This window comes from Canis lupus, chromosome 9, assembly GCF_011100685.1.
Source record: "Canis lupus familiaris isolate Mischka breed German Shepherd chromosome 9, alternate assembly UU_Cfam_GSD_1.0, whole genome shotgun sequence".
Lineage (NCBI taxonomy): Eukaryota > Metazoa > Chordata > Mammalia > Carnivora > Canidae > Canis > Canis lupus.
In genome coordinates, this window is record NC_049230.1 from 57,985,563 (window position 1) to 57,999,096 (window position 13,534).

Sequence of the window (13,534 nt, forward strand, 5' to 3'; positions counted from 1 at the left end):
AAATGACAAGCATATGGGAAGATGCTCTGTATCATACATCATTAGGGAAATAAATGGGAATTAAAACAATGTAATACTACTACAAGCCTATTAGAATGTCTAGAATCCAGAACACTGATACCACCAAATGTTGGTAAAGTTGGATAGCAGCAGGAACTCTCCTCATTCCTGCTGGATGGGAATGCAAAGTAGTATAGCCACTTTAGAAGATTGTTTGGCAGTTTCTTGCCAGACTCTTACTGTATAGTCTAGTAGTCATGCTCCTTGCTGTTTACCCAAATTAATTGAAAACTTGTGTTCACCTAAAAACCTATACATGGATGTTTATGACAGTTATTCATAATTGCTAGAATTTGGAACCAACCAACATGTTCTTCAGTAGGTGAATGGATAAATAAACTGGTACGTCAAGACAGTAGAATATTATTTAGCATTAAAAAGAAATGAGATTATCAAGCTACTAAAAGACATGAAGGGACCTTAAATACATATTATTAAGTGAAAGAAGCAAATCTGTAAAGTGACTTATGTGTGAAATAAACTGTATGACACTCTGAAAAAGGCAAAACTATGATGACAGTAAAAAAGATCAGTGGTTTCCAGGGCTTAGGGGAGGGAAGGATGAATAGATGAAGCACAGAGAATATTTAGGGTAGTGAAACTTCTGTATGATACTATCATTCTATATACATGTCATTATGTATTTGTCCAGACCCATACAATGTACAACACCAAGAGTGAACCCTAAGGTAAACTGGACTCTGTGTAATAATGATGCATCTATGTAGCTTCATCAGTAACAACTGTATCGCTCTGGTATGGGATATTGATAGTGGAAAAGGCTGTATGTATGTGTTTGTGAGCAGCAGATATATGAGAATTCTCTATATCTTTTGCTAAAATTTATTGTAAACCTAAAATTGCTTTAAAAAATAAATTCTATTTAAAAGAAAAAAGTACAATAAAGTCTTTCCTCGGAGTTTTAACTATCTCAATCATGACTATTAACAACTGTGCAGTTACTTAAGCCAATTTTTTTTATTTTCTTTTTTTTTAATTTTTATTTATGATAGTCACACAGAGAGAGAGAGAGAGAGAGAGAGAGAGGCAGAGACATAGGCAGAGGGAGAAGCAGGCTCCATGCACTGGGAGCCCGACGTGGGATTTGATCCCGGGTCTCCAGGATCGCGCCCTGGGCCAAAGGCAGGCGCTAAACCGCTGCGCCACCCAGGGATCCCTGTTTATTTTCTTGAGAGAGAGCAAGCGAGCAAGCCATGAGTCAGGGGAGGGACAGAGGGAGAGAATCTTCAAGCAGACTCCTTGCCTGAGCATGGAGCCCAATGTAGGGCTTGATCTCATGACCCATGAGGGCATAACCTGAGCCAACACCAAGAGTTATACGCTTAACTGACACCCAGGTACCCTTTAAGCCAAAAACATTGAGTCATCTTTGATTCCTTTCTTTCAGTATTCTGTATCCAGTTGTTCTCAAATCTAGTGGATGCTACATTCAGAAAACATCTGGAATCTGTTCACTTGTGACCATTTCCTACTTTTATTATGCTGGTCTGAGCCAGTATTAACTTTTACTTAGATTATTGTAGAAGCCCCCAAGTGGTGTCCCTGCTTCTACCTTTCCTTACCCCTAAGTTCCTCATAGCCCATAAAACCTAGCAGACATAAGATCATAATTGCTCCTCTGCTTTGGGTCTCCTAATGGCTTCCTGTTAAAAGCCCAGGTGCTTACATTCACCCCCAAGGACCTAAAAATGTTCTTTGGTGCTTTCCTATTTTTCTCCTCTTTCAGTCCACTAACCACGCCAGCTTCCATGTTTCTCAGACAGCAAGCATACCTTCCTAAGCATTTTGTACTTACTGTTCTCTCTGGCTGCAGTGCTGTTCCCCCATAACCTTACCTTTTTCAGATTTTTGCTCAAAAGTCATTTTATCAATAAGGCTTTTGTGCTTACCCTATTTAAGACATCAGTACCTCCTCCCACCTCTACCATTATTTACCCCCATTACAGTGCTTCATTTTTCTTTGTTTTTCTTATCACTATCAGAAAAAGTAATATGTATATATATTTTACTTATTTCTTTGTTTTCTATACCTCTCCTCATTAGAGTGTAAGCCCTTTGAGAGCAGAGCTTTTCATCTGTTTGGTCATTACTATTTATTTCTTTGTTTCTAGAATTACTGGTATCACATTAGGCTCTCAATAAATATTTGTTGTATTGAATAACTATTCAAGATAGTACAGTAAAAAGAGGTAGGCAATCTGGGTTCCAGATCTGTCACTAAGATTAAGTAGCTTTGTGGCCTGAGTGCTTGTGGGTCTCAGTCTTATCATTTGGGTCAAGTGAGAGATTTGACATAGGTGGTTTTTAATGCAGTGAGATAATAGAAATATATATTGGTTTCTACCCCTAGTTCCTAGGACAGAAACCGTTGTAATTTCCTGGGTGATAGGAGTGTCTTTTGTTCTAATGAGGTGACTCTGGTTGGATTCCCAGATGGCTCCTGGATATGGGCTGGTCACTGGAAAAACCGAACTGTGATTAGAAGCTTGGCATTTTCAGTCCTGCCCCTCCTTCTCTTCAGAAGGGAGAAAGGCTGAAAATGGAGTTAATAATGGATTATGTCTACATGATGAAGCTTCATAAAATCTCTGAAGTAAGAGGTTCAGAGAGCTTCCATCTGAATATTCATTTGTATCTTTTGTCACATTCTTAATAAACTGGTAAATATAAATAAATGTTTTCCTGAGTTCTGTGAGCTGCTCTAGCAAATTAATTAGACCTAAGGACGAAATCTTTGTAACTTCCATAACCTTTGATCTATAGCTGCTTGGTCAGAAGCATAGGTGATAACCTGAGCTTGTGACTGATGTCTGTAGTGTGTGGGAGTGGGTGGGTGGGGAGGAGGTGGCATAGTCTTGTGGGACTGAGCCCTTCTAGGATCTGATGTCACCTCTCCATGTATAGTGTCAGAATTGAATTAAATTGTAGAACAACCAGCTAGTGTTAGAGAATTGCTTGTTGGGAAAAAAAACCTCTATATAGTTGGTGACCAGAACTGTGAGTGTTCTGTGTGACTAGTACAGAAGACACACAGGAAAGAAGCATACACTAGCGAAGAACTGGGTTTTTCCCCCACATAAGAAAGAAAAAGTTGGAATTTTTTAAAAAAAGATTTTATTTGTTCATGAGAGACACAGAGAGGTAGAGACAGAGGGAGAAGTAGGCTCTCCGGGGGGAGCCTGATGTGGGGCTCGATCCCAGGACCCCAGGATCATGACCTGAGCCAAAGGCAGATGCTCAACCACTGAGCCATCCAGGCGCCCCTGGATTTTTTCTTTTACAAATGTAAACCAGAATTTTAAATTTTATAACTGTAGTAATCTTGAGCAGCCATCTTTCCTTATAAAGGCTCTGAGTTCAGAAACACTGTTTCACTCACTGGTATCTGTTCCTGTTATGAATAGTGGATGGATTATTGGCAGGACTAAGGCTTGTTTGGTGAAGCATCTGAAGGTTGTGGGAAATTCAGTACAAGGAGCTAGCTACTCAGGGGCCCCAAGCCAGAGGGACTCCAGTCCAAAAGAAAGATCTTGTCTTTGAGGTTCTCTTGAAGATCAGGAACTTATCCTAGGAATAAGAACAAATCATCTTATTTTGAAATTTTCTAAGCAGCTGTATTTCTCCTCATTTTCTTTTGAGGGGCCTTTTTCCTCCTCTTCCTTTCCTCCTGTCATTGTGAGTTCTCTCCTATGCTTGGTTCTTTATGAAGTAGATATTGTTGGTAAAGTATGTCTCTTACATGTTTAGGTAAACTGTAGCATTTAGATTTCTTCTGTTTTTTTTTTTTTTTTTTTAGATTTTATTATTATTTTTTAAAATATTTTATTTTTTTGAAAAAGAGACAGATAGGGAGAGAGAGCATAAGCAGGGAGCCTGATGGGGCCCTCGGTCCCAGGACCCTGAGATCATGACCTGAGCTGAAGGCAGACACTTAATTGACTGAGCCACCCAGGCTCCCGTAGGTTTTATTTTTTCACATAATCTCTACACTCAACATGAGACTCAAACCTATAATTCCAAGATCAAGAGTCAAATGCTCTACCAACTGAGCCAGCCAGGAATCCCTAACATTTAGATTTCTTAATTTTTTGAGACTTTATATTAGAGAGAGCGAGTTAGCATGCATGTGTGTTGGGGAGGAGCAGAGGGAGAGGGGCAAGCCCACTCTGAGCTGAGGGTGGAGCCTGAGGGGGAGCCTCTTCCCCAACCTGGAGATCATGACCTGAACCTAAACCAAGAGTTGGAGTCTCAACCGACTGTACCACCCAGGCGCCTCTTTGGTTTCTTAATTAATGTTTAAAATCATATCATTAGGGATGCCAAGGTGGCTCAGCCGTTGAACGTCTGCCTTAGGCTCAGGGCATGATCCCGGAGTCCCGGGATCAAGCCCTACATCGGGCTCCTGCATTGAGCCTGCTTCTCCTCTGCCTATGTCTCTGCCTCTCTCCCTATGTGTCTCTTATGAATAAAAAAATAAAATCTTTAAAAAAAAAGTAGGGTGACTCTTCAATTTTAGGTTTACATTTTATAATTAATTTTAATATTTTTATTTTGAGATAACTATTTATTTGTAGTTGTAAGAATATGGAGAGATCCCATGTACTCCTACACTCAGTTTTTCCTTATAGTAAGGTCTTGTAGAATTATAGTAAAAATACCACAACCAGGATATTGACATTGACACAACCATGATCTTGTTCTGATTTCTCTAGTTTTACTTCTACTCATTTGTGTGTATTTATTTCCCTGCAATTTTGTTAGATCCAAAAGTTTTATCTATCCAACACAATATTCAAGATACAGATACTTCTGTTACTATAAAGATTCCTCATTTTGTCCTTTTATAACCATACCCACTTCCTTCTTGCTGCCCCTAATTTCTGGACCCCTGGCAGTCACTAACCTGGTCTCCATTTCTATAATTTGTTATTTCAAGAATGTTATATAAATGGGATCCTACAGTATGTAGCCTTCTGATATAGGTTTTTTTTTCCTCACTTGGAATAAATCTCTTGAGATTCGTCCAAGTTGTTGTGTGTTAGTAGTTTCTTGTTATTGCTGAATAGCATTTCATGGAATGACTATAGCACAATTTGCTTAACTATTCACTTGTTGAAGGACACTGATTTAGTTCCAGTTTTTGGCTGTTATGAATTAAGCTGCTAGGGACATTGGTACACAAATTTTTTTATGTGGTCGTAAATTTTCACTGCCAAGAGTGCATCTGCTAGGTCATGTGGTAAGTGCATGGTTTAAAATGTACTGTATTCATTTATTTTTTTTAAAGATTCATTTATTCATCTTAGAGGTGGAAGAAGGAGGTGCAGAGGGAGAAGGAGAGAGAAACCTTTCCCTGAGTGTGCAGCTCACCATAGGGCCTAAAACCAAGAGTTGGTTGGATGCTCAACCAACTGCGCCACCCAGGCACTCCTGGAATTTACTTTAAAAATTAGTAGATAAAAACTTTTTCCTGGGATCCCTGGGTGGCGCAGCGGTTTGGCGCCTGCCTTTGGCCCAGGGCGCGATCCTGGAGACCCAGGATCGAATCCCACGTCGGGCTCCCGGTGCATGGAGCCTGATTCTCCCTCTGCCTGTGTCTCTGCCTCTCTCTCTCTCTCTCTGTGACTATCATAAATAAATAAAATTAAAAAAAAAAAAAAACCCTTTAAAAAAAAAAAAAACTTTTTCCTATTAAAATTATTTACTTTTACATTTGTTTGGTGACAAGCATCATTTTACAGATTTTTAAAAATAAATCTGTTTTCTGGAACCTATTGTCTGTGTAGCCAGGGAGTTTGCATTTTGGAATAGCCATTTTGTGTCATTCTCAGGTATTATAAGATGAAGGTGGAAGTTGACAAATCAAACCACAGAATTGTTAAAAGGATAGTTTCCTTTCTTATGAAACTATATATATATTACCTCTTTTTTTTTTTTTGCATTTGATCCTTAGTTTTAATATTATAGTGAAAGGTTGCATTTTGTTTTCTCTTACAGCGGCTATGTGACTATGTTTGTGACCTCCTCTTAGAAGAGTCAAACGTCCAGCCAGTATCGACACCAGTAACAGTGTGTGGAGACATACACGGACAGGTAAAATTTCATGAGCAGATTTTTAGCTTTTGTACTGTCCATAGTCTGCATGTGTTTCCATGTTTGCTGCAAAAAGCTGCCAGAAAAACAAGAAACAAAAAAGACTGGTCATTTGATAGATTGCGTAAGTCTGCGTGACACTAATGATTCCTGGTTACTATTACAGTGGGTAAAAGCAATGGTCAAATTATTCATGGAGTTTGTTGGAATTATACTTGCAAAGTGGATAGAATGCAGCATTATTGCTCTGTGAAGGGCGGAGAGAGAAAATAAACGTGGACAGCTCAGTGATTGTGATTAACAGAGGTGCTTTGGTTTTAGGCACTAATTTTCTATTCTATTCATTTCTATTTATTCATTCTATTCACTCATGTCACATTTTATTGTAAATGTATTATTTCCTTAGTGGGGATGAGAATTGCAAAGGTTCAGAAAGATAAAATTGTTGGTGCATGATTTTACAGCAAGTCACTGCTAGAATAGGAGGAGAAAATGTGTCCCTTTTTTTTTCATCTGCTGAGTTTTTGTTTTTAAGACTTTCAAGGCAGTGGCAGGAGTAGTACACCTCATCTTTAGACTCTTACTGTCAGCGTGTAGTTCGGTTGGAAAACCCTCTGTGTATTTGTAGAGGTGCTTTGTGTGTTGTTGTTGTTTTCTAAGATTATTAAAAATTTATTCATTCATGAGAGACACACACAGAGAGAGGCAGAGACACAGGCAGAGGGAGAAGCAGGCTCCATGCAGGGAGCCCGATATGGGACTTGATCCCTGGACTCCAGGATCATGCCCTGAGCGGAGGGCAGGTGCTAAACCGCTGAGCCACCCGGGCTGCCCTGTTGTTTTTTTTTTAACTGGGAGTGAAAGCTGAACAGAACACTCATTCAGCCTGCTGTATGCGTACAATGGAGTTGTGGTTATAAGACACGTATTGTAAATAATATAGTATTTATCGATGCCGACAGGACTTGCTGTCATCTGTGCAATTTCCCTGCCTTAAATAAGACCACCTAAAGGAGCAGAAATATGTATAAATTGGTTGTGATTGGTGGCTGCTCTGTGAATTAAGTTCTATTTTGACCACTTTAGAGGGCTCTTTACTTTTGTGGTTTTCAATTTGTTCTCTGGGTGGTTGAGGTCATAATAAATCTGGCATCTGCATGTTATCATCTTCTGAATAGAGAGCCCATTATGTCCTTTCTGATCTGTTAAAAGATATATTTATTTGAAAGGGGGGGGCGCGGAGAAAGGGCAGAGAGAGAGAGAAACTCAAGCAGAGTCAGTGCTGAACACGGAGCCCCCAAGTGGGGCTTCATCTTACAACCATGAGATCTTGACCTGAGCTGAAACCAAGAGTTAGACACTTAAATGATTACACCACTCAGGTACCCCATCTCTGATCTTTTAAAATCTCAATTCTCTAGAGTAGTAGACTTTAGTAGTGCATTTCTTTCTGTATAAATTATTTCAAAACTATAATAAACATTTGTATTTTGCTAAGTTAATGGATATTAATAAAAAAAGGATATTAATATAAGCATGGCATAACACATTCCTAAAAGCTGAAATAAACCAAATAATATTTTCCCCTTATTATAATATTAAAATTGACAGGTTACCTGGGTTATTTATTTATTTATTTTTAAAAGAACTTTTTGTTATGTAAATTACAGCCATGATCAAAGGTCAGGAAATTAGAGACAACTTCTAACTACTAAAATAGTTAGAATTAATTAACTATTAATTTAACTATTAATTAAAGTAATAAAATTTTACCTTTTTAAAAAGATTTTATTTATTTTATTTTATATTTTATTTATCTTATTTTATTATTTTTTTATGAGAATACACAGAGAGGAGAGAGAGAGAGAGGCAGAGACACAGGCTCCATGCAGAGAGCTCAACGTGGGACTCGATCCTGGATCTCCAGGATCACGCCCTGGGCTGAAGGTGGCACTAAACCTCTGAGCCACCTGGGCTGCCCAAATTTTACCTTCTTTGTTACATATACACCTTTAGTCCAATGTACAATTCTTGCTAACATTTTCTTGTGTTTTGAAGGTTAACAAAGTACTTTTTCACATGTACCATGTATTTTTTTCAAGAGTCCTTGAGATTAATTATGGAGAAGAGAAAACTTAGACTGCAAGATTGAAGGATTAGCCCAAACTCACACAGCTACTAAGGGGCATAGTTGAGATTTGAAACTTACTTGGGTGCCTGTGTCCATGTTATTTTTTATTATTGTTTTTATTTTTTATTTATTTTATTTTTTATTTTTTATTTATTTATTTATTTTATTATTATTGTTTTTAATTGAAGTACAGTTGACATACAGTTTCAGGTGTAAGCCCATGTTATTTTAAGACTTCCACCAAACTGAATATTGTTTCTCTTATACTTGACCTTTATAACAATTGCTAACCAAAAACATGGGACTTTAGGAGCTTTTAAATATCCAAATGTAGTATGTATCTTTTGGGATTTGTATAGTTGTTTCCACTTGGGCCAGTTCTGGCATTGTAAGATTGAGTTAGGAGTATAAATAAACTCATTAAAAAATTTTGGCGGGCAGCCTGGGTGGCTCAGTGGTTTAGCGCTGCCTTCAGCCCAGGGCATGATCCTGGAGACCCGGGATCGAGTCCCACGTCGGGCTCTTTGCATGGAGCCTGCTTCTCCCTCTGCCTATGTCTCTGCCTCTCTCTCTGTCTCTCTCATGAATAAATAAATAAAATCTTTAAAAAAAAATGTTGGCAAGCATGTAGTGCTAAGAAGCATTGAAACAGTGTAATCTAGTGAGGAGGTCATAGATGTCATTGTCAGAGCTTTAAATCCTGGCATGGCTACATATTAATATTGAAGAAGTCACTTCTGCTAGGTCACAAGTTTTTTAAATGTGGCCTATAGACCTTTGAAGGTCTATAAGGTGGTACAAAATCAATTGAGGGTAAACTGCTAGTATCTCAGCATGAATCCAGGGAGTAGCACCAGGCTATGCTGGTTGTCATTGTATTCTTTACCAGCATGCATTCACAGTAAAATAAAATGCCAGTATCAATTTAAAAATGTCCTTGATGATGATACTTACCTGGCAAGATAGATACCATGATTACAAAGAGTGTGGTTTTTTTTTTTTTTAAGATTTTGTTTATTTATTTATTCGAGAGAGAGAGAGAGAGAGAGAGAGGTAGAGACACAGGCGGAGGAAGAAGCAGGCTTTATGCAGGGAGCCCGATGTGGGACTCTCTCCCAGGTCTCCAGGATCATGCCCTGGACTGAAGGCGACACTAAACCGCTGAGCCACCCCGGCTGCCCACAAAGAATGTTCTTGAAGAAGCAGTAATATTAACTGTAATTCTCAACCCTTGAGTTGACGCATCTTTTAAATAGTCCTGTGATGGAAATAGGAAGTATGTATAGAGCACATCTGGTGCATACTAAAGAAAGATGGTTTGATCAAGGAAAATACTTGTGTAGTTTTTTTGTATCACGAGCTGAAAATAGCCTCTTTTTTTTTTTTATGGAACACTATTTTTACTTGAGAGAATGGATAACAAACTATGGATGTTTGGCCACCATCTTTGCACCAATGAGGGAGTGAGCCAGTCACTTCAAAGAAAACAATTAATAATATTTACTGCCAGTGACAAAATTTGGGTTTTCAAATCAATAATTGGAATTTTAGAAAATTTGGGATACCTGGGTGGCTCAGCAGTTGAGTGTCTGCCTTCAGCCAGGGCATGATCCTGGAGACCGGGGACAGAGTCCCACATCGGGCTCCCTGCGTGGAGCTTGCTTCTCCCTCTACTTGTGTCTCTGCCTCTCTCTCTCTGTGTCTCTCATGAATAAATAAATAAATAATTTTTTTTAAAAGGAATTTTAGAAAATTTGAGTTTACCACCATGAGGCTGTCAGCTTCTGATATTTAAAGACTTCTCTGTTGGTGGTGATGATAACGAATCTGGTTTTTTGCTGATGTATAATGAAATATCATTTCCGTTTTCAAATGACCGGTATGTTAGTCACTAAGTGTTTGACCAGTCCATCTAACGGAATAGGAAAAAGACCATTTATCAAGTGGTCAATCAATATTAAAAGAATATGCACATTAATCTCTAAAGGTTATTAAAATGCTTTTCCATTTTGTAAAATATACTTGTGTGAAGCTGGATTTTATTCATATACTTTCATCAGTATATTGCAACAGATTGAATGTAGAGGCAGATTATGAAAACGTAGCGACATTTTACTTAGCCAGACATTAAATTTGTGTCGTTTTTGAAAACTGTTTATTTTCCATTAGAAATATGTGTATGTTACTATTTAATGAGTTACTTATTTTAAAAATTAAATATTAAAATGATTAGTTTTAATTTTTTTGTTTTAATTTCTAATATGGTCAGTAGCAACTGATAAAAACTATATAAGCAAAAGCTTTTGGGAGACCTGTAATTTTTAAGACTATGAATGGGTCCTGAAACTAAAACGTTTAAAAAAAACTACCGAGCTAGACAACTGTTTCCTTGCCTCTAGTAATGGAATAAAATCCACATCTCAGAATTGCTTTTGTTTTGTTTTATTTTTGAATTGCTTTTGTTTTAAATGAGATTTATAGGAGCGCCTGGGTGGCTCAGTTGGTCAAGTGTCTGGACTCTTGGTTTCAGCTCAGGTCACAACCTCTTAGGTTTGTGAGATCTAGCCCAGCGTCAGGCTCTGCACTTAGGATGGAGTCTGCTTCCCTCTCTCTTTCTGTCTCTCTGCTCTCCCCCCTCATGTGTACATTCTCTCTCTCTAAAATAAATAAATACATCTTTTTAAAAAAATGAGATTTACATGGGGATTCCTGGGTGGTGCAGCGGTTTGGTGCCTGCCTTTGGCCCAGGGCGTGATCCTGGAGACCCGGGATTGAATCCCACGTCGGGCTTCCGGTGCATGGAGCCTGCTTCTCCCTCTGCCTGTGTCTCTGCCTCTCTCTCTGTGTGCCTATCATAAATAAATAAAAATTTTAAAAAAATGAGATTTACAGAGCATCTGTGATGTGGAAAACATACTAGATGGTAGAAATTATTTGTGAAATGATGAGTGAGCTTCCAGTAGTGTCGGACAAGCTTAGTTGTCTGCACATGTTCTCAGTGAATGTTTTTTATACTAAAGAATTTTGGAAAAAAACTTTCATTATAGAGTAGGAACTGTTGGGTCCCTGAAGCAGAATATTTGATCATCTCTATAAATAAATAAATAAATAAATAAATAAATAAATAAATAAATAAATAAATAAATAAATAAATTTGATCATCTCATAAATAAATAAATAAATAAATAAGGTAAATGGAAACTTACAAAATTTTTATTTAAAAACATATTTCTATAAATTTCAGTAGAAAAGTTTAAGGACACTCATTCTTTTACCATACCTTTATAAAAGTAACTTTTATAAAACTTTTAAATATTCCCTTTCTGACTCTGTGTGTATACATAGTAAAAGTGTGTGGTTTATTATAGGTATAGTTTTGTGTTCCATACTTTACCCTAATCATTTTTCCATTTTGCTGTGTAGTTTCCATTATAATCATTATTCATGATTAGTCCAAGTTTTTGAGTTGGTAGATCATACTTTATTAATATAGTCTCTTATGTTAGTCTTGAAGGTTGTTTCTTTTATTATTATAAATGATATTGTAACACATTTTCTAAATATTTACACAGTATTTATTTATCTTTAGGATATAGTCATGGAAGTGGAATTATTAGGCCAGAGTAACATACTTACATGTATATATTCACTGATATGTACACACATATTTTTACTGCTCATACAATGTGTGTATATATATAAACATATACGCTATGTAATTGATATATGATATACATACATCATATATATATATCTGTGGGATTGAAATTGAGAAGTATACTTTTTAAATAAAGATTTATTTTAGATAGCCTGTGGAGGGTGTGGGGCAGAGGGAGAAGAGAGAAAATCCCAAGCAGACTTACTTGGGGCTCAGTCCCATGACCCTGAGATCAGTACCTGAGCCAAAACCATGAGTTGGACACTCAACTGACTGAGCCACCCAGGCGCCCTGAGAAGTATGGTCTCAAAGGGAAGGGCTTCACGTAGATAGAAATGGACAGCAAATATTTTGGACAAATAATAGTCTACCACTTGACTGAGATTTGAACATTTCATTTATTTGCTTGCTAATTTTAAGAAGGTAGGAAAATTTTATTTAAACTTCTAAAGTTTTTTTTTTAACTTCAAGCAAGTAATAACTTCAGATTTATGAAATATTGTTATAAAGGGCAGTGTTTTATTTCTTTGAGTAGTTAACATTTAAATTTCAGTTTTGTTCACTATGACTAAGATTCTTGTATGTTTTAAGTGTTAGAAATTGAATAATTTTATTTTCAAGTATAAAAGATGATTGTATAGGAAGTGATTAGTTATAGTTGGTACAGTAAATTATAGTAAATTCCTTTAATCCAAAATCCTTAGAAAAACTGAAGTTTTCTTTAGGAATTAGGATTAAGATAATCTAGTTGACTGAAGTTACCACATGTACAATTTGTCAATTACTAATTTTCAGTCACATAGAAAATGATGAAATATACAGTTCTTTTTTACTGATTATTGAGAAGACATTCCATAGCTATAGAGCCTCCAAAGTAGAATGTGGGAGGGTAGGTTGATCTGCTTTTCATGGTAACTGTGAAGTGTCGTGTAAATTCATTCTTTGAAAAAAATTCTTACCCACTTGCTTCCTTATCTTTTGTCTCATTAAAATAGATGCTGAGTATGGGTGGGGTGGTTAGCTTAGCTTATTAACAAGTTAGATAATTGATCAGTTATTTCAAATTCTCAAGTGATAGGGCACCTGGCTGACTCAGTCAATGGAGCATGTGACTCTTGATCTTGGGGTCATGAGTTCAAGCCTCATGTTGGGCATAGAGATTACTTAAAAAAATTCTAGATGACAAGATAAATGAAAGAAATTTGAGGGAGAAGGCCTATAACATTAATGATCTAGGAATGACCTTATTGGTAATTGTGAGATTTATTTTAGTGCTTCTATTAGGCTTGAGAGCTCTGTGCTTGGCAGTTTTGCTTACACTTTATTTCTTTTTATAAGTGTCAGTATTTCAGGCCTTCCTAATTACATGCTCCTTTACACATTTCGCTCTCACTTTTATTATTTTACTCCTTTACAGGAATTTGTAATTAATCAGCATATATTGACTTTCTTTTATAGTTTTATGACCTTTGCGAACTATTCAGAACTGGAGGTCAGGTTCCTGACACAAACTACATATTTATGGTATGTAAACCCACATGATACCAAATACTTATTTAAAATGGAAAGCA

The 13,534-nt window shown here is 37.0% G+C and overlaps 1 protein-coding gene across 1 annotated transcript in view; it reads left to right on the forward strand.

Moving 5' to 3' along the window:
- Positions 1 to 13,534, forward strand: part of PPP6C (protein phosphatase 6 catalytic subunit) — a 37,698-nt gene that overhangs the window by 15,119 nt on the left and 9,045 nt on the right. Inside the window, exons 2-3 of the mRNA XM_038549372.1 lie at positions 6,079 to 6,174; positions 13,422 to 13,487. Of these exons, the coding sequence (XP_038405300.1) occupies positions 6,079 to 6,174; positions 13,422 to 13,487 (162 nt within the window). The remainder of the gene's footprint in view (positions 1 to 6,078; positions 6,175 to 13,421; positions 13,488 to 13,534) is intronic.